Source organism: Neolamprologus brichardi, chromosome 13 (assembly GCF_056152115.1).
Source record: "Neolamprologus brichardi isolate AB-2024 chromosome 13, ASM5615211v1, whole genome shotgun sequence".
NCBI lineage: Eukaryota > Metazoa > Chordata > Actinopteri > Cichliformes > Cichlidae > Neolamprologus > Neolamprologus brichardi.
Window position 1 is genome coordinate 9,518,729 of NC_142116.1, and position 22,032 is coordinate 9,540,760.

Consider the following 22,032-nt stretch of genomic DNA (forward strand, 5'->3'; position numbering starts at 1 on the left):
GCTTTTTGTCTTCATTATACAACCTTTGATCAAAGTTCTCTGAGATAACATGACATTTGCTGCGCTCACGCTTCCAGAGAGTCACTACTGATCTCGCATTTCTGCTGTGTGCAGGCAACAGGCGCAGAAGACAAAGTCTGGGACTGAAACAATATGAACAATCTGATGTGAAACAGATTTGACACAGACCTGGAGGAGACATGAACAGATTTTATTCAATGCAGATGGAGGAGCCGCAGAACGGGAAAGTAAAAGAGTCCTTCAGGTTTGTGGCGGAGGTGAAGAAAGATGTGTGGAGAGACAGCAGAGAGGAGCAATCAGAGCCCACCTGCTCTCTAAGTGTCAGAAAGATCTCCTACACAGTCAGGTAAGTGCTGCTGACGACCAACACGAGTAACTCAAAAACAGACTCAGAGAATTTGACTTAATTTACTCATTATTACTTGACTGTGATTGTCTGATTATCTGATTGTTCATAAAGAGCTGATTTTTCCCACAGCCGAGATAGACATCGTGTTGAAAAAAATAAAATACTGTCTTTGTCCTTATGCATGTGTGCATATATACATGTGTTTCACAGTGAACGCGTGGGTCCGTGGTGGGACTTACCCTCCTACAGGAACCGATGGACTCGTCAGATCCTGAATGATGTCTCCTTTCATGTTGATAGTGGGCAGATCATGGGCATACTGGGCAACTCAGGTTCGAGGTTCAGTTCAATCCAAGAGCCAAATGTTTAAAGTGAAAAAGAAATACAACATTTTTATCAGGAAGCGTTAAAAATCAGTTAAATCATGAGTGTTTTTATGCATATGTGTCTTTATCTGCACTTTTCATTATAAAGGCTCAGGAAAAACCACATTGCTGGATGCCATCTCAGGGCGGATTGGGAACCAGGGCACGCTGCTGGGAGAAGTCTTCGTTAATGGTAGAAAACTGAAGCAAGAGCAGTATCAGGACTGCTTCTCCTATGTGCTGCAGGTAAGACAAAGAAACGTCCACACATCAAGATTTAACTCATAGCTTTTACTTATTATCCCAGTATTGCATTTCTATTGATACAATATTGATATAATAAGCATTCATAAATAATTAAAAGCAATATTAATGTTAATATAACATAGTGTTATATGTGTTAATATTATAAACATATAAAATATTATGTGTTAATAACTATTAGGTTACATATAGGTATTACATGTACAATAAATGTTAAAATAACACAAGAATTGTGTTTAAGTTAAATTAACAGACTTTTATTAACAATTATAAGAAAATTGTTTCTCTGTTTAAGTTAATAAAAGCCTTGGGTTGCTTAATATCCTTAACTACCATATCAATTTTGACATTTTTAAACTCGTCATACGCTTTTCTGTTGCTTTATTACAAAAAACATGTACATTTATAAACAATTTACTGTGTAATTTTAAACAGCTGCATAAAAAGCACATTTAAATGGTAATAATATACACAGAAACAAAAGAAAAGCGGTCTAAGACTGCATGACCTCCATACTTTGCTCAAATTTCGGATCACAACATCAGTTTTTTGGGGGTCAGGAGTTCGAGTGGTTCGATCACTGGATCCTCATGTTCAATATTTGGCCAAAGTGTCATAGTGTAAATACTGAACCCTGGTTTAAAATCACTGCACACCTGAATGAGGAACGGTTCAACAAAAAACTTCCTCTATTACTGTTCAAGTTTATTATTAATTCTTATTACATTTATTAAGTTGCATATGCTCGCACATCCTCAGATATCCACCAGATAGGTTTCAATCCATTTAAAGCATGCTAGCTAGTGACCACTTCACACAAGTGGATGGCATTAGTCAAAGGGTAAGGCTAAAATAAAATATCAGTTTGATAAACTGAATCCTTAGTAACGTCCAAAAAGCCTCTAAACATTTTTTTCCACAAAAAAATAAATACAATCATTTCCAGCTACATCTACACAGGTCAAAAGAGGCTCCACAGGCATTCACCAAACATTACAGATACTGAACCCAAAACTGACTCCAGTGCATCCATTAGTGTGTCAGTGTGTGCATAATAGTTAGACATACCTTCACAATGGTAAAGAATTCATGGATTGAAACCCAAATGAAATTTAAAAGATGGGCCCAATCCCAACCACTGGTAAGAAAATGTAATGACACGTGGCTTTTTGAGCAATCCTGCTAACAATCAGATGGATAACAAACAAAAAGTCAAAGCAGTTGAAATTACATGACTTCTAATAAAGGAAAATGTATTCCCAATTCATAATTGTCAAAATTGTCGCTTAACAGAAGTTGAAACCCAGCAGTGGACTGATTAATGGGATACTGAACAGAGTTTAAAGTAATTAGCAAATAAGTTCATGCACATTTCACTTTCCTGTAGTTCACACAAACACTCATTAAACTTTCCACTACAGTTTCAAATGCAGCTGGCCTCATGCACATAGCCTGTATGTATTTAGTTTTGCCTGTGGTTGTACAAACCGCCACAAACTCAATGAACATTCTGCAGTAACTCCAGAAAAGCTGCCCTGGCCTCCGTATGAAATTAACTTAAGACCCCTGATAGCCTCCTCATATATGTAATCTCGCAATGAGAGGTGCTCAAGTGTATCCAAAGCCTGAATTAAAAACACTGGTTTAAAACCAGCCTTGCTTCTTTTCAAATCATCTCTCCCCTCTAGCTGATAGCTCCCCCTTCTGCTCTCTAAGCCTCGTCATTAACTTCCGCTGCTAAGCTGTAGATGAGGAGGTGATATGAGCTCCTCATATTAAAGTCATTCAGATGAGAGAATAAGGAGAAGTGGGATTGGGAGGCGCCATGTGTTAATTGAAGCAGGCAGCAGGTTCAGCTGGTTTAAGTCATGCGCCTGTGCCTGTGTGTGTGCACACATCCGAGGCAAAGGTATATTACAGATGGGTCGCACTGGCATATATGAACATAGACGTTTGTGAGGATATATGCTCACTGTACGGGGATGTGCTACAAAGATGCTATAGATGGAGAGAGCGTGACATAAAAGTATCCAGTCCAAACATATACTTCCATTTGTTTACTGATGACCACTCAAGAGAAATACTGAGATGCTTTCTTAATCCATCTCCTTGAGGAATAGAGGTGGTAGTTTCTAGTTTTAAGGCTGCCAAATCACAATTTACAGTGTTTTTTGTGTGTCTAGTTTCTTTTCTGTTAATGCCCTGTTTTCTCTTTCTGCCATTCTTTTCCAGAGCGATAACTTGCTGAGTTATCTGACAGTGGAGGAGACTCTGACCTACACAGCTCAGCTGGCCCTGCGGAAACGCTCGGCTGAAGCTATCAAGAAAAAGGTGACTTTAGAGCTGCGTCTGGGCATTTCTTTCATTATTTTCTTAAACCTGGCATCTCTGCCTGCTACAGAACATATCCCAAAAAATAAATAAATAAATAAATTACAGGCTGATGGATATCAGTATCTACTAAGATGTCAGCACACAAACAGTTTCAGTGCTTATTTGGATGATCAGCTTAATCTTAGAAGGTGCATTGCTGTGTTGTTTTATATTTTAGGTCAGTTAAGTATGGCTGAGTTATTGCTTCACAGAGAGTCATGTGCAGCATTAAGATGACTGAGAATGTGTTACATTTTGTTACAGATCTCTTTGCTTACAGCACATAAATGCTGTAAATGCCCATTTTAAAAAAAAAGAGTACCTGACTTGACATTTAAGAACGGCAGGTCAGTTGTTCTCAGCCTAATATTTTGTTTGAGTCCCTCGCTCTGAAATATTTCCAAACTGTAAAAACAGGAAAATATTGCTTCTCCTAATCTTGTGGAGCTATCAAATACACTCATCAGGGTCTAATGAAGCTCATGTGGTGCTTGGCACCAGCAGTGGGTCCTTTGGATCCTGTAAGTTTAAAGTGGAAACAAAATGAGTTTTTTTCTGGTGCTGGTTACTTCTAGTTTTTTCTTTCTTGTTCTTTTGAACATTATTTTTTTAGACTGTGTAGATTGTTGCTGGGGTCAGACTCAAACCCCTGAGCAATTTTCTGAGTATTGTTCCCATGAGCAGGGTGATTATCTGAAGAGTTCACAGCAAATCTTTTCATAATAATGAGGGGATTTTATTCCAATGTTTTAGCTGATCAATGTATGATATCTCCTGCAGGCCCTTTTTTAGTAGATTTACTAATAGTTGTAACTCTTGTCTCGCCTGAACCTTGACCTCTGGCTCCCATGTAGGTGTCAGCAGTGATGGCTGAGCTGAGCCTTAGTCACGTGGCCCACAGTGTTATTGGAGGTCAGGTTTTCCCTGGGATCTCCGGGGGTGAGCGCCGAAGGGTCTCCATTGCCAGTCAGTTACTTCAGGACCCAAGTGAGTACCAGTGCACCTCAGATACACCTGAGGAGATTTACACAAGTTCATCTGTGACCAACCTGTTTCCTCCAAAGCAAACATTTGCTGTCGGTTTAAATCAAAATAATGAGGTGACGCAGAGTAAAAGTCCTTAATCACTCAAATCTTCACTTTTAATAGATGTAAAATAGATAATAGGAGAGATTAGAAGTGATTTTCACAGGATTATATATAACATACTTTCATAAAATGTTGCAAAATATGTCTTTGGTGGAGTCGTGAAAAAGAAAGTTTCAATGAGGTTGTGTCTGAACTTTGACTGGGCCATTACACCACCTTGATTATTTTCTTTTTCAGTCATTCTGTTGTAGATTTGCTGCTGCTTGTTTGTCAGACTAGCAAACTGCCAAAACAGGACTGCATATAGTCCCGTGAAAACTTTCTTTTTTCCCACGACTGTGTGAGAATGCAGCAGAGGGAGGCAGAAGGATCAGAAGCATGAGAACAGTGGAAAGTTCACCACATAACCTGTCTCTCCCCAGAAGAGTTTTGAAGTCCACACTGGAGAAAAACAAAAGGATCTAAGTGAGACAGGAGTAAGAAGAGACAGAGAAAAGGGACAGAGGGAGAGATGGAGAAGAGTAATAAAGGACTGGGTTATCACACCGCAAGGGGAATGAGCAGAAGCCCACTTCAGTGTGTGTGTGTGTGTGTGTATCCCAGGTGTAGTTTATCAGGACTTCAGTCCTCTAGGGAGGATGGAGGGTCTCAGTCCTCATTCAGGATTAAAATGCCCATGAACACACTCACACACACACAGAGTCACACACAGAGTAATGAGGAGTTCCCATTCGGTGACTCTCCAATCAACCAGGAAATGAATTAATCTCACAATTAAAGTATCTGCTAATTCCACTCTGCTTTCATAATGCGAAGAGCCAATCTTTTAATTGTCCTAATTAGAGTAATTAACTAAAAAAAAGAGAACTCACTTATCTCCGCAAGTTAAGTCGGCCCCACAGAGAGTCCTGCAATGTGCCACTTAATAAAAAGTACATCTGAGAGTTTTTACTTAGAAGGAAAAAGTTATTGTCCTGCCTTTCACTTATTCTCAGTGTTTCACTGCGTGACAAACCTGCAGTGACAGCAGTGATGTCATTGGGATGCTGTCGTTGCAGGGGTGATCCTATTGGATGAGCCGACCACTGGTCTGGACAGCATGACGGCCAATCAGATTGTAGTGCTGTTGGCAGAGCTGGCCAGGAGAGACCGTATCGTCATAGTAACTATCCACCAACCACGCTCTGAGCTCTTCAGGGTGGGTTTTTGAGAAGAACTGGTGAAAAAGAGAATGAATGGCTTGTAGAGTCAAACCTCCTTTAAGGAAGGATGGAATTGCATTTTTCACATGTATGTGCCAACATCAGCTACATTTATCTAACTCACAGCTAAAGAATTAGGTTTTTTTTTATTAGAATTACACCACTTCATATATTAGACACATATTAAGAAAACATTTTGGTTACACTCTACACATGAGTCTTTGATCCTTTGATAGTGAATGTTTTGTGAAAAGTCACATGCTGATGAAATCAAAGGAGCTTACAAAGAAAAGCGTCTGGACTTCTTTAAGTTGCTTGAAGACGTTTCACCTCTCATCCGAAAAGCTTCTTCAGTTCTAAGGTCAAATGGCGGAGAGTCCCAGATTTAAACCCAGTGGGAGTATCCCCCCAAAGAGGAACAAACGGACCCCCTGATGATCCTCTAATCATCTGAGCCAAGGTGTGAAAATGGGTGTGGGTCCCAATCAGCCAGGGTTTCGGGTGAGCTCATTGTGAAACCTGGCCCCACCTTATCACGCGATTTCCTGAGGTCAGATGGCCCAGGATGTGAGTGGGCGTTAAGGCGTCTGGGAAGGGAACTCAAAACTGGATTATAGATGGTAGACATCCTTAAGATGCAGATTGACTGCTGAGTCTTGTCCTGTGGAGGTGGCTCTTCTATGTTGTGCCATATGCTTGTGAAGTGGCTGTTTGGTCTCTCCAATGTAGAGGTCTGGGCATTTCTCACTACACTGTACAGCATACACCACATTGTTAAGTCTGTGTTTTGGAGTTTTGTCTTTCGGGTGAACCAGTTTTTGTCTGAGTGTGTTGCTGGGTCTGAAATGCACCGGGATGTCATACTTGGAGAAAACTCTCCTGAGTTTCTCTGATACATCGGCTACATAGGGGATGACAATGTTGCTGCGTCTGTCTTTCTTATCCTCCCTCGCTGGTGTCTGATCTTCTTTTCTGTGCCTCTTTGCTGACTTTATGAATGCCCAATTAGGATAACCGCACGTTTTGAGTGCTTCCTTTACATGTATGTGTTCCTTCTTTTTTCCTTCAGGCTTAGAGAGAACATGTTCTGCCCGGTGGTGTAGGGTCCTGATTACTCCAAGTTTGTGTTCCAGAGGGTGATGGGAGTCAAAGAGGAGGTACTGGTCCGTGTGTGTGGGCTTCCGGTAAACTTTGATGTTGAGGTTGCCATTCTCTTCAATGTGCACAGAGCAGTCCAGGAAAGGCAAACAGTCGTCCTTTGTGTCTTCTCTGGTGAACTTGATGTTTTTATCCACAGCGTTAATGTGCGCAGTGAAGGATTCCACTTCTTGTGTCTTGATTTTGACTCAGGTGTCGTCTACATATCTGTACCAGTGGCTGGGTACTCTTCCTTTGAAAGAGCCAAGATCCTTCCTTTCCACTTCCTCCATGTAAAGGTTGGCTACTAGGGCTGGACTATATCATACCGTTCACGGTAATACCAGTGTAATTTTGGGCAATGATAGGAAAATGAAATATCGCGATAGAATATGGGTAAAACGCGCATGCGCAGTGCCTATGTTTACATACACACATGGCAGCAACAGAATGAGAAGAGCAAAAGTGGATCATTAAATGAAACGGATGAACCAGAATTGGTTTGTAAAAATGCTGCAACTTCAGTGGTGTGGAACTGGTTTAGCTTTCGTCCGTCAGATACACAACAAAGCACTATTTTTGGTAGAGCATGCCAGCGGGCCGTTGTTATTACCGTGTTTTTTGGAAAATACGGCACACTTAAAATCAATCCTTTGATTTTTCTGAAAATGGACAGTGCCCCTTATAATCCTGTGTGCCTTATGTATGAATTCTGGTTGTGTTTACTGACCTGGAAACGATTTTATGTACACGGCGCTTGAAAATCTGTCAAATGTTTTAGTGCGACTTTGCTAAGCTACAAAGCCGCACTGCTTGATGGATTGTCGGTGCATTACGGCTATCGTAGGGAGGAGCCTCGCGGAGTGATACGTACTGTGCTTCAACATAATGTTACCGTATTGTGTGTGTGTAACCTCTTTTTAAGTTTTGTGGATATTATACATGGTTATGCTGAGGATATGTCGGCCAGTTTCCACTGGAAATGCCTTTTGGTTAAACTGTCAGCAAGGAATTTGCACTGTTAATTGAACATGTTTTTGTCTCTAGAAGCCTTTGTTGTATTTGAAGTATGTTGTGGTAAGGCAGAGGTCTAACAGTGTGCAGATCTGATCGGGTGTGAAGTTGGTCCTGTCTTCTAAGGAGCTGTCTTCTTGTAGTCGTTTTCTGACAGTCTCCACGGCCGCCGTGGTGGGTATGCAAGTGAAGAGAGAGACTACATCAAAGGACACCATGGTTTCATCTGGATCCAGGGTAAGTTTCTGAACCTTGTCGGTGAAGTCGGTGGAGTTCTTGATGTGGTGTGGGGTGTTCCCCACGAGAGGTGCAAGGATGGTAGCAAGGTGTTTTACAATGTTATAAGTGGCTGGGTTTATGCTACTGACTATGGGTCTGAGTGGGACACCTTCCTTGTGAAGGTCAGGGGCCAGGTTTCACAATGAGCTCACCCGAAACCCTGGCTGATTGGGACCCACACCCATTTTCACACCTTGGCTCAGATGATTAGAGGATCATCAGGGGGTCCTTTTATCCCTCTGTGGGGGGATACTCCCACTGGGTTTAAATCTGGGACTCTCCACCATTTGACCTTAGAACTGAAGAAGCTTCTCGGATGAGAGGTGAAACGTCTTCAAGCAACTTAAAGAAGTCCAGACGCTTTTCTTTGCAAGCTCCTTTGACTACAATGACCTGGATGACTGAGAACCTTCACAGACATGCTGATGGAATAATATTGTTTCTTTGTGTGTGTCTACCTCCAAGGTGTTCAACAGGATAGCTATAATGAGTCGTGGGGAGCTAGTATTTTGTGGACAAACAGAAGAGATGGTGGATTTCTTCAGCCAATGTGGATATGAGTGTCCAGAGTACTGCAACCCCTTTGACATCTATGGTACAGTATGATATGACCCAGCACACAGAACGGTGTTGTGTTTTTATTATAAGTCATAATTTTTTTTTAAAAAAACAAGATGATTTTTTCATAGCGTGAACATTAAAATTTCAATTTGATGTCAAACAGTTGACTTCACCTCAGTGGACACACGCAGCAGCGAGAGGGAGGCAGCCACATTCACTCGCATGCATGAAATCACTTCAGCCTATCAGAGGTCTACCATCTACCAGAGCATGCTGGAAAAAATGGAGCAGAGCTTGCAGAGATCAGACAAGCCCGCCATACCCTTTAAGAGCAAAGAGTCACCCAGCGGTGCTGCCAAACTTGGAGTTCTCCTCAGGTCAGTGTGCTTGTACACACCACCCATAAATCACTATTTAAAACTGAAATATGATCACAATATTCCAGGTACAAATTACAAATGTCACTTAGTGTGCTGCTTTATAAAAGACATGTAACATATACAGATTACTTCCATGCATCATGATAATTTCTTCGTAGGGTATCAGTAGGTAAAAAATTTGCTCATTAATTTTGCCTTTCTGTGTTCTGTGTGCAGGCGCACAGTAAGAAACCTGTCCAGAGACAGGATGGGTGTTCTGATGCGTCTATCCCAGAACCTGATTTATGGTCTGTTTGTGGCCTTCTTCGTCATACATTTAGACATCGACGTCACTAAGGGTGCTGTGCAGGACCGCATCGGCATAATCTATCAGAGCATCGGTGCTTCACCATACACGGGCATGCTGAACGCCGTCGCTCTCTGTGAGTTCCGCCAACACCAAACATCTGTTCACCAGGATGAATTAGTACATTTACATTTGCACGTCCCAAACACCAGGATGCTGCCTGACAGTTTTATAAAGAAAAGAGGAAGCTGGATAAAAACTTTGAGTCAATAACTTGAAAACGTGATTTTTTCTTATTCAAAGACTAAATTAAAACATAACTCAGAAGCTAGTACTGACTCTCATTTCAGGACAATGTTGGCTTTATTCTCTTGGACAGACAGATCCAATGAAGAGCTAATAAATGCAGTTTCAACACTTGGAATCAACTCCAGATTCCTTTATCCGCTTATGGAAAAAACACACACAGAGAGGGATTAGGTATCAATTAATTTTGAACTTCTGAAAATATCTCAAATTGACTTTAATTCCTAATCAGCTAAATGCAATACTCTTGTTCAAACCCTTAAATTAAAGCTGAATATCTGCACTTCAATGACATCTTGACTGAATTGCACTGTTTGACCACTGTTTTGGTGTACCGAAACAAAATCACAAAAAATGCATCACTGTTTGAAAATGTATGGACTTAACTGTATAAAATGCTGAAAATAACAATTAGACAAGACAAAAGACAAAATATGAATGTCGACTTTGTTGTCCATGCATTCACTTAAACTATGTGACGTTACAGCACATCTCTGTGCATGTTTCTAACAACGCTTAATCCACATGAGGTGGATACTTGTTAGTTCTGAGAAATGGATATGAAGCATGTTTATCGCAGCTGTGTGTGAGGCCACTTCCCCCTGATTCAGTTGTAAAATCACTTTAATTTCTTACTGACTTTTGTCACCTTTGGCAAAACTGTGTAAAGTCTAGCTTAATCTTGGATGTTAAAGGTATGTAGACTATTGGAGATAAGAATACATGAAAGAAAAAATGTCCATTAGAAGACTGTCCATGAAGTGATAGTTTAGTTGCTGAGGAGATCCTTCAGTTTACATATTTGAAATGATCATTGGGTGTTCATGACCTTTAATCTCTTCAGAGCTCAATGAGCCCGAGTGCCCTTTTACCTACAAACCTAGAGAACATACAATACAGTACAATATTGTGTGCACATAGATTTCCATGATTAACAGTTTTATGGGTTTTTTTATATTGCGTGCTTTGACTTAAGATAACATCAAATACAGGGAGAGAAAAATCTGCACTAAGTCTCCTGTCAGCATTTTATAAACTACAACCACAGCAGTGTCTTTTATAGAGGACTTGTGACTGCCTTTTAACCCACTTTATTTTTAATGTCAGAGAGATTTATGATTTTTATTTGTGGTTTAACAAATAATTTGGTCGTTAGTGGCTTTGTTCAATATCTGGGAGACTTATTTAATGAGTGAAAAAGTAAGGTTAAGAAAAGGACAACAATCAATAGACAAAATAAAATACAACTATTTCCAAAAAGGCTCTATTGGAATGTGTGTTTCAGTGATAGGAATGGATGAATGAATCATCTTGGCTGTATTTCCTTACTGTCGGTCACACCCTTTGTCATTTACAAGGTTTTATCAAAACATAATAAAAATGTTCCAGTTCTTGCCAGATCTGACAGGTAGAGATGAACCTCAGATGAAAAACAACACTTGACATATCACACAGTGTCATCATATAGGCCAGAAAGCAGAAGCACTTTGTGAAAAATTGAGTACACCATGATTCAATAGCTTGTAAAACCACCTTTAGCAGTCTTACTACATCAGTATCTCACATGGAGGGATTTTTGAACACTCTTCTTTACAGCATTGCTTCAGTTCATTGAGGTTTGCAGGCATTTGTCTCTAGAGAGCCATTCTGTTGGAGATTTGCTGCTGAGCTTTGGGATCATTGTCCTGTTATCCTGTTAGCCAAGCTGTAGCTGTAAGACTGTCAGTCTGATTCAAACCAAATCAAATGCCCTCCACTCCCACAGCTGACAGTTAATAGGTGTTTGTGTGGATATGTTGTGTTCGGATTTCTCAGAATGTGACACTGTGCCTTACAGCCAAACATCTCCACAAAGGACATTGTTCCAGATGTCTCGTGGTGTCTTCAGCTGCAACTTTAAACCTACAGTACACTGTGCTGCCATGTAGAGAGAAGAGATTTGGTAAATGGTAAATGGACTGGTTCTTATATAGCGCTTTTCTACTCTTTCTGAGCACTCAAAGCGCTGTACACAACTTGTACATTCACCCATTCACACCCATTCGCACAAGCACATTTTTCTAAGTGCTTTCTAAGTAACATTCACACACACATTCATACTCCGATGGATGCATCGGAGAGCAAGTCTACTTTTCTTGTGTGTTTTGTGTGTGTGTGTGTGTGCTGTCTTGAACGTAAACTTTTAACTATTTTATGCTAACCGGGCTCAGTAGAGTCTGTGGGGTTTTTTGCAGTTTCCATGAGCATAGAAAGTAAATTTGCTCCGACGTCCACTCCTGCCAACTGTTTTGAACTCTTTCTCACTGTAGAATGATGTCTTTATAAGCCTATAATAATTACTTCTTAAAGATTATATCTTCTTCATCTTTATTGTTTGGCATAGATAGGGATGATTGGACATGCTGATGTTTAATTAACTGTGTGCATTTGATTATCAGCACCTACCCGCTACTTACCTCCTTAATTCCTTTGGCAGTAGTAAAGATGTACTCAGTTTTTCATGTACTGCTTCTACATTTTGGTTTAGTTAATAATAACATGGTGCAATATGTCATCTGTTGTTTTTAATCTGTGCTTGTATTTACCTAATTTGGAGGACCAGATGATTTTTATTATGTCTTGATATATAAAACCTAAGAGAGTATACTTTCTCTTTCCTATGACTGTATCAACATAGTCTAAAATCTTAGCTTCAGGTCTCCAGCCCTCACAGACACTGAGGAGAATAGATGTGATAAACGATTGGGCTGAGCTGAAGTCAGCCTCTGTAAACACCCAAACAATCAGAGGTTGTGCTTGGGGATATCATTGTGACCTTCAGTCTCAGAGATAACAACTGATAGGATTCAATGAAAAGCTTTTTTTTTTTTTTTTTTTAAAGAAACAGGCCCATCAAGTTGTCTTGGTAAATTCTTGGCATAAAACCAAGAACACCTGAAATATGGAGCGATCGCAAAAATCCATAATTGGCATCATCCTGTTACGGGGGAAATTAAAGGAAAGCCCTTTTGATATATTTTGTTTTCATATGCATGCTTTCAGTTATGAGACAATAGAACAGAATGGACTGTTCATTATAATGTGCAGATTTTAAAGTACTGGAACTGAATGAAATATGAAAAAGGTAAAAAGGTTTTTTGCACTCTTGAAATCATCATATTTTTCCAAGTTTAATGCAGGTTTAAAAACTGCAAGCAAAACAACATTAAGCCTTTTATACATACATGTGCATGTGCACAATCACTCAGCATTATCATATTCCTTGAATAATCAGTCTCAGATTTGGCAGGCATCAATTTGACAGTATTCATTTATCTTATTTATATCTATTAAATATACTAAAGTTATTCTTTAAAAAATAAAGGAATAGGGTTTGGTTGTTTTTTTTTTCAGATTTGGTTGATTTTATATGGAATGGACCAGAAGTCACTTTTATCTTTTTTTTTGCACCCCTTCTGTTTTTATACTCACAGTCCCAGCATTGCGAGCCATCGGTGATCAGGAGAGTCAGGATGGACTCTACACTAAATGGCAAATGTTCTTGGCCTACATCTTCCACATCCTGCCCCTCAGCATCCTGAGTGTCTTCATCTTCACCTCCTTCCTTTACTGGTTGGTCTTAAACTTGATGTGTTTTTGTGTTGGTGGTGGAAGAAGCACATTCATCCACTCAAGGATTTAGGTTTCATAGTCATCAATGTCTCTCCTGCGTGTTTGTCTCTGCCTTGCTTTGCTCTCAGGACAGTGGGGATGCATCCGGAAGGTTTGCGCTTCCTGTGTTTCACTGCTGTAGTTCTGGTGCCCCATGTTATAGGTGAGCCAAGGGTAAAGTGCTATTTTGGGGGGCACAAATTGGTTAAATGCATTTAATAGCCATGTTTCCACTTTCTTTATCTTTTAGCTGCACATATTCATAAGTTTGTTTGTTTTTTTCCACTCTCATCAGGTGAGTTGCTGACTGTGGTGCTACTAGGTGTGGTCCAAGACCCTAACATGGTCAACACTGGAGTGGCTCTACTCAATATTGCAGGGATAGTGGTGGGATCTGGCTTTCTAAGGTAAAATCCCAAATATGCTTAACTTTATGATTAGAAAACTGATTTAGAATTTATTGAAAATGAAGGTATAATAATGCTAACTCTCAGGACATATGCTTGCTTTCCTCTCCTCTTCTTTGCAACAGGAGCACCCAGCAGATGCCACAGGTCTTTCAGTGGCTCAGTTACCTGACTTTCCAGAAGTACAGCTGTGAGCTGCTCATAGTCACAGAGTTTCATGGTCTCCAGTTCACATGCAGTAAGTTCATTTTTAACATGGGATCATCCTATTCTAGAGGGAATGCTATTTTGTTCATTTACATTGTATTACTAAGAACACTGGCATTGGCCAATATCCTCAGTGATTCTGCGAGTAGTGTAGAGGATAAAGCAGGAAAGATCATTAGAAATAACTGATTTCAATTATCTGTCTTACATTTGATCTTTCTGCTATTGGTCCTTTTAAGACTGATTTATAAAGGATGGGTTCAGGATTAGTGGTCAAAGTCACTCAGCAGCACTTACAGTCATTTAGACTAAAAGGCACTTTCAGAAGATGAAATCTCTTAACACTTTTTTGTGTTTTTGTGATTATAGATAATTCCACATCTTTGCCGGGAGCTTGTGTGGTCACCCATGGCAATCAGATCATTGAGGAGGGTTATCCTGGCGCATTGTCCCGATACACACTATACTTTGTTCTCCTCTACGCTTTCCTGCCTGCTCTGCTGCTGCTGGGCATAATTAGCTTTAAGATCAGGGACAAGGTTGTGCGTCATTAAGCCCACAAACACGGCTTTGTGGGTAAAATCTTCTTTTTAAGTTAAGCTTATAAAGCATTTATGTTATGAAATTCACTATTCAGAGATGACCTACACCCACCACTGTATTAGGTACACCGTACCCTTTTTGCTTTCTCGATAATGAAGGGATGGACATTTTCAGCAATACTCAACAGACTGTTTAAATGATGGCCACCTGGTAGCAGCCCAAAGTGTGCTAGGAAAATAAATTACACCACCAGCAACAAACTCAACCACTGATATAAGACAGGATTCATGTTTAGTTTTTGTTGCTGATTATGCCAAATGTTGACCCTACCATGCAAATGTCATAGCAGAAATCCAGACTTTTGGTGAGTTTATGTGATTTGTACCCTCGGTTTCTCTTTTATAAGCTGACTGGAGTGGCACATGATGCCACTGAAGCCCAACTGCTTCAAGGTTTGACGTGTTATGCATTCAGAGATGCACTTCTGCTTATCATAACGAGCGCTTTTTGAGTTACTGTTGCTTTCCTATCAGTTTGAGGCATTCTGACAATCAAAAAGCCATTTTTTCTTTTTCAGAACATTCTCCTTAAACCCAAGAGATGGTTGCACAGGAAAATCCTAGTAGATCAGCAGTTTTAGAAACGCTTCGACCTGCCTATCTGGCACCAACAACTATGTCATGATCAAAGTCACTTAAATCCTCTTTCTTTCAAATGCACGCTTTGAATTTTAATGTCTTACATTGTTACCATGTGATTATCAGATTAAACATTTGTGTTAAAGCACTTTAACAGGTGTACCTAATAAAGTGGTAATATAAGCACTTAGAATAAGTTTAAATGTTTACACTTGATGCACACAATGTAGTACAGCACGGTTTATCTCTGTTCACTGGGATGAAGCCATGCACATTAAAACACTTAAACATCTGCAGATGTTCTGTAAAATACTCGAAACATGTTACCTGAAAAACGAGCATGTTTATGGCATGTACAGTTTTCTTGTGGTAACCTTAATCTTAGAACCACTGATGGCCGGGAAGAAAAAAAAACATAAATTTGTTTGCTTTGTTTGGAAGAACAAACATTATTACTGGTAAGCTAAAACTATATTTTTCTTGATTAAAATCTCAGCATTTATTTATGTAATTATAGAAAAGTACAACAGAAAATATAATACAAAAGTAAACAAATAGAATATATATACCCTATGTACATTATAACATGTTGTATGTGTGTAATAAAGCAGAAGATCTCATGTCTCCAGCTCTAGACCTTTCCATGATTTCGCTGCATTCCTTTTATACTGCTCCAACTCCTGAAAAACAGACAGATGTAACACTTTTCACATATTACTGAGGCAATGCAAGAAAATCAAAACAGTGCAGGTAAATGCAAAAACACACGCTACTGTGAAGAAATACTTGAGACTAAATCTGATGATGCAGATGAAGGAAGGTTCCACCAAAGGCAAACGTTTTCAATCTTGTTCTAATTTTACTGTTATAAATTTTAACATATAACATGCCAACTTTGGCGTATCGAGTTTGAGATGCAGCCCTCTGTTTTTTTTCCAGCTGAACATTGCACGTCTGACCTTGTTTGACTCCAGGGACAACTGGCACACACCTGAATGCTCCACACTTTGAAAATGCCAAAACCTCTACATCTACAGAGGCGCTCACACCTCAGAGCAGTACTGTGAAACCTTCTTTTTTTTATATCAGTGTAAATAACCACAAGACACTGAAGCCACTAAACTACAACAAATACACATTAACTAGGGGAAAATAGAACTATAGTTAATTAGCTTAAAACTCTTAAGATTGGTCTTTATTTGTATTCGTACTGAACTATGCATTGATACATTTTTACTTCGCAAACCTATCTCTAAATTCATTGTGTTGTCTCTCAAATAAAGAGGTCATTTCTGACTACCATGATCTGCTGAGATTCCTTTTAATCCAGACTAGAGGGTGCTGTCTAGAAAGGAGTTTCTCAAGACTTATTTGGAATTAACCTTTAGCCTGTTTTTCTATTGAGTTCTCAGACCACACAATGGCTGAGTGAAACGACGAGCGCCAGGTGAAAGTCAGTCAGCGATAACAGCCGGTGATTCGGGTTTGTGACTCCATCGGGTTATTGCAGTTCAAGTTCCAGAGTGGCACTATTGCAGGCAGGAATGAAGACAGCTAATCTCTAAGTTTATCACCACAGGATATAAAGTTACAGCCTGTTCATTTCAAGACAGAATCACTACTAGAAACAGACTACTGAAGGACAAAGGGTTACTTTGGATCCAGAGACTGAAGTCCTTCTGTCATTTCAACCTTGCAATTTCATCCATCCATCCATTCGCTTCCGCTTCTCCTTTTCAGGGTCGCGGGGGGCGCTGGAGCCTATCCCAGCTGTCATAGGGCGAGAGGCGGGGTACACCCTGGACAGGTCGCCAGTCTGTCGCAGGGCCAACACACAGGGACAGACAACCATTCGCGCTCACATTCACTCGCACATTCACACCTAGTGGCAATTTGGATTTTCCAATTAACCTATCCCCACAAGCTGCATGTCTTTGGACGGTGGGAGGAAGCCGGAGTACCCGGAGGGAACCCACACAAACACGGGGAGAACATGCAAACTCCACACAGAAAGACCCCGGCCTGATGTTGGAATTGAACTCAGGACCTTCTTGCTGTGCGGCAAGAAGACTGCAATTGCAATTTCAGACTGCCCTTAATAGTGTTTAAAAAAAGAGATATACAATATATTTTTATTCTGACTATTAAAATATTACATATTAATTAGCTTTTGTAACTTTGTATCCCACGAGCTTGTCATTTTAAGCAGGGTTATTATTTTATAAACACACATATCTTAACAGCCTCTTTTATCTGGGCTGCCATTATGTCTAATCTCTTTATCAAATGAAACTGTGCTATGTCACAGAAACTTATCTTCTTCATTTTTGCCTTAAATGCTTTAGTGATTTATTATCTTCCTAAATACTTGCTACCCCTCAGAAGGAGGACAAAAGTCAGGGTCATGAATCTGAGATAAGTGAATGGGAATTCTGATTACCACTGATTAACCACCGTACTGCCAACTCATGAGTCAAGAGACTTGACTGCAGTAGGTCTGTCAAAATAAAAGCAATGCAAACACGTATATAATGTATTACCTGGTCTTTCTGGGCTCTCATGGCATCAATCTGAGGCTCACTGTACTGGGGATCTTTGGCTGGATCTTTTAGCTCTCTCTGCTCATTTGTACTCTGCAATGACAAAGTTGGTTAGACGAACAGATGCTTTTAAATCATGCAAAAGAAAAAGTAGTTTGTCTACATAAGTTGGATTTTGCAGAAGACAAACATGTTGCCAGAAGCTTAACTACCTCTGGGGGGAAGACACGCTCATACACTTTCTTCCAGAGGTCATTTGGATTTTTAGCATGGAGAGACGTAATATCCACATCAACAGTAGGTGGGGAACCTATATTAACAGATTTTAAATAAAATATCACACCAAATGTTAAATAGAGGAGGGTGGATTTAAAGGAGATGCTTTGTTTCATCACAGAGTTTTGTAGTTTATTCAAAACTTGAAGACATTTCTACTTTTGGCTACTGGGGGGCGCTGTGCTCACCTATTTGACCGAAGGAATCAGAGCCTGCCGGAATGATGAGCGGCTTGAGGGGGTCAGAGGAAACAGTTTTCCTGATTACAGAAAAAAAGAACAAGAAAAACAGTATTACAGCTAAAACATTAACCAACAGACCCCTAACATAGACAGCATTTTGCTTTTTTTTTTTTTTTTATTAAATACTCAATGAGAGCAACACACATTTTCCCTTCAAGAAACAATGACAGTTGTTTGTAAGTAGCAGCCATGCTCCTTTAAATGCAATATCTAATAGCTCCATCTTAAACAAAGGTAAAGATTCTAGACTTCTGAGTGTGTATATCTATCTGGAGCTGTCCCATCACATGATTATATAACTAAAGTGAATATCCTAAGCTCCTAAAAACCTGTTCTATATCATACAATTTTTATACAGTACAAAAATGTAAATAAATCTGCAATGAGAAATCTAGTATTATCAAGCATTAGCGGTAACATTAAAGTAACTCTATTGAAACTATAATCTAAAATGAAAGCCCATGCCCATTACTGCTTTGTGTTCAATGTTGCTTTATCCTCCTCACCCTCTCTCCAAACCGAAAGCCAGGTGCAAGAAGAAGCCTTTGGTTTTTGATATAAGGCTCTCTGATTTGATGCTAGTGAACTAATCAAAGCATTAGGAGACACAAACACAAATACAAAGCGGTGGTTAGAGACAGCAAACTTTAAGAAATATATGAAAAAGTGCAAAATTATTTGTTAAATACAAATGTGCTGCAGGAGCATTAAAAACATTCTTACAACGAGAGAGGCCGCGTAGTAATGAGCAATAAAACGCAGTGTTTTACTGACAACTTTCTTCTTGTCAGAGTCAAATTCCTGAAAAGCAGATGGGAGAACTGGTAATCTTATATACAAATATTACTGAAATTTATGATCTAATAATAATTCTGTGTACGTGTCTTTTTTTAATAAATCATTTAAAAAGAGTACAAGTAGTGTGTTTTACCTGGAAGATGTCGTACTTGCTGCCGACGATGAGCAGAGGAACAGGAAAGGGACTGATCAACTCTCTGTCCTGCTGACAGAATCACAGTTAACTCTGGAAACAGCACCAGCCTTACACACTTTTAGTTGAGATTTGCTTTTTGTTCCCTCTGACAATAAAATATCTATTTTCACCATCTTGGTTGCATTTGTCAGGTCGATGCACATGTTACTTTGTGACATTTGAGTGTTTAAAAAGCCAGAGGCATGAATAGTTCATGTAGACACTTTAAATATGCAACTTGTTACGGATGCCTCAGTGCACCAGCACATTTACCCATTGATAACGGTTTTTTTATCATCCTTATTAATCTGCAGTCTCTTTGTGCTGCATCCCTTGTGCTGATCGACTGTAGAGGCTCACCTGTATCAACATAAACCCTGAGGAGGCAGAGCTGCCTTTTCCCTCAGTGCTTTTTACAGTCTATTATGTATTAGCTGAGATGGAAGTTACTTGTGATCCTGTTCTTGGTTACATTAATTTAGCCTAACAATATTAGAATTATTAGATAATAAATGGTTAAAGAAATTTGCTTCATCTCACATGTTGAGTTCCTTTGAGTCGTGGATTTAGAAATTGTAGCACAGCTATAAAATTGTGTGTGTAATGAGACAAGGTCTTACAGGATAGTCTTTAGGTAAGACACGTGCTGCTGAGTGGCTGGGAGTTTGGTGTTTGACTCCGGGTTTGGATTTCGGTACTTGGGAGGAGGTTCTCTCTAGGTGAGCCTGTGCAGCCTGCAGTAGCTTCTCCATTGTTCCCCACAGAGCGTTGGGTTTAGACAGGTCCAGGACGAGGATGACTGAGAGACAGCTGAACAAGACAGGAAAGGAAAGATGGTTTTCCTCTGAGGTCCAGACCAAGAAAACATTCTTCTTCTCTACTGGCATGACATTGCTGTTCAGAAGATTCAGATTTTAAAGATACAAATAATAATCTGAACAGAAAAGATAAATAACATAATTCACACTGTGAATGTGTCAAATACTGACCCCTATTCAAAAGCAGGACGTTTGTAAGAGACCTACCTGATGGTGACAGGAGTGATGGGGATCTGGACGAGGTCTGACAAAGAGGTCCCTCCTCCCAGCTCCCATAGGTGGGCTATGTCTTTAGGCTGAAAGAAGTATATAACAGTTTTATCTTGAAGTTACATAAACATCCAGTGCAACCCTAACCCTCTATGGCTTGTTCCACATTTCAGCAGCATTTAATACCAAGAACTAAAATATTTACTTGCATAATGAGCACATCCTGCCACATAAGTATACTAAACGTACTCTCTAATGTGGTCAGTGTGCTGAAATACTGGAAGGAAGTTCCTTCCTACTAACGCAAATAAAAACATATACAGCATAAGGTGTATAACCACATTTGTCTTCTCATTTTTAAGAGACTAAAGCAAAGTCTCCAAGACTAGAAGGATTTACTTACTGTGTTGTGTCCTCGTGCTCGTCTGCCAAAAGTGTACTCCAAGGCCAGAGTTGGTTTGGATAGTTCATCTCTAGTAGACAAAAAAAAGTGTGTTTATACAAAGTATGATGTCATGAAACTAACTTGTGCTTTTGGTTAAATATTTTACAGTACCTCATTCGTGTGTTTTCTCTAGATCAGCAGAGACACACTACACTTCCTTCTGGCCTTCTCTATATTTCTCCATTAACACTCTCAAAGCAAACGGTACATCTGTAGAGGTCGTTCTAGACATGAGCCACACTGCTGCTCACCAATCATCACCCCGTTTCCCAAACAAAGCTTAAACTCTTTCCCATATCTTCATGGTATGTCTTAACAACTCTATCCCTCTGTTGTCACTACAGCTCTGCACATCACGCTTGTTCTTGAAAATCACTACTCTTCTTTTCATTCCTCAGGCATCCTCTCACTCTCCAAGAGTCCACTCTTAGCTCACAGCTGCCATCACTTCCTCCTTACTAAACTGTCCTCCTCTCTCTCATTTTCTTCATTCATTAGCTCTTCAAACTACTTCATCTTCTCAACAGCCTCTCATCATTCATTAGTACACTTCCTTCCAGCTCAATCTTGCCGCCAAGCTAATATTCTTTCCTTAGTGCCGAGCCTCACATAAGCCTTTCCTTATGTGAGGCAGATCTGCATGCTTTCCCAAATTTTTATTTGTTAACCCCTCCCTTTGAATAATTGCCAGCACTCCCTCAACCCATCACCATGTACTCCTTGTTTTCCTTTTTTATGTCAATAGGATACACCAAATACTTAAATCTCCCTAAACACTTCAGCCATATAAAAGCTTTGCCAAATATTGACTGTAAAAGGATCAGCTTTAGCTTTCGTGATCCAGGCCTGTTTCACTTTGCATGGTGTAAACTGCCCCTGCAATGGGTCTGAATAGTGAATATGAAGAGGGGTTTAGAGCACTCTAGTCTGCCCGGGCATCATCATACCAACCTGTCCAAGCACCTGAGGAGAATGGACGTTTTGCCCTAAAAAAAATAAACGGATGTGAGTTTACTCAGTACAGTAACAAGATACAAACACTTCCGTGTGAAATCAGTGACACACACACACACCCCAGCTTTGCTCCCCATCAGAAGCACCGTCCGCTCGTTCACAGCCTCTCCACCGTCCCTGTCCTCTGCACCTCCGCTCTCCCGGCTGTGGACCTCCGCCGCAGCCAGCTCCCATAATGTGTCCGAGCTGACCCATACGAGACGAGACGGGACGAGTCGGTCGACAGATATTATTATTACTGTTATCACAGTAAACAGTTATAATGATAAAATAAAATAATTCTCACCTTATTTTTGGCATCGAGCTCGATGGTTAGCGAAGGCTACACAGCTAATAGGAAGGCTAACCGTTATAAACGTTGCCAAAGCAACAGCGCGTTTTGATGACGTAATCATCTTATGTTTGTAATGGGCATTGTGGGACATGTAGTTTTAGGCAAACA

The 22,032-nt window shown here is 40.0% G+C and overlaps 2 protein-coding genes across 2 annotated transcripts; one reads left to right on the forward strand and one right to left on the reverse strand.

The window, feature by feature from the left end:
• Positions 1–99: 99 nt before the first annotated feature.
• On the forward strand, positions 100–15,828 carry abcg5 (ATP binding cassette subfamily G member 5). The gene is made up of 14 exons (XM_087850101.1): positions 100–367; positions 581–702; positions 845–981; positions 3,232–3,330; positions 4,227–4,359; positions 5,520–5,659; positions 8,559–8,688; positions 8,818–9,031; positions 9,251–9,456; positions 13,100–13,238; positions 13,367–13,440; positions 13,573–13,684; positions 13,810–13,922; positions 14,261–15,828. Exons 1-14 carry the CDS (start codon positions 201–203, stop codon positions 14,443–14,445), a joined length of 1,971 nt encoding a protein of 656 aa, XP_087706227.1. The 5' UTR covers positions 100–200; the 3' UTR covers positions 14,446–15,828.
• On the reverse strand, positions 15,300–22,006 carry dync2li1 (dynein, cytoplasmic 2, light intermediate chain 1). The gene is made up of 13 exons (XM_006783620.3): positions 21,877–22,006; positions 21,650–21,776; positions 21,528–21,562; positions 20,535–20,604; positions 20,129–20,217; positions 19,724–19,913; positions 19,062–19,130; positions 18,854–18,931; positions 18,637–18,716; positions 18,077–18,147; positions 17,825–17,922; positions 17,613–17,705; positions 15,300–15,752 (listed from the first exon to the last, which is right to left on the reverse strand). Exons 1-13 carry the CDS (start codon positions 21,888–21,890, stop codon positions 15,690–15,692), a joined length of 1,077 nt encoding a protein of 358 aa, XP_006783683.2. The 5' UTR covers positions 21,891–22,006; the 3' UTR covers positions 15,300–15,689.
• Positions 22,007–22,032: the final 26 nt, after the last annotated feature.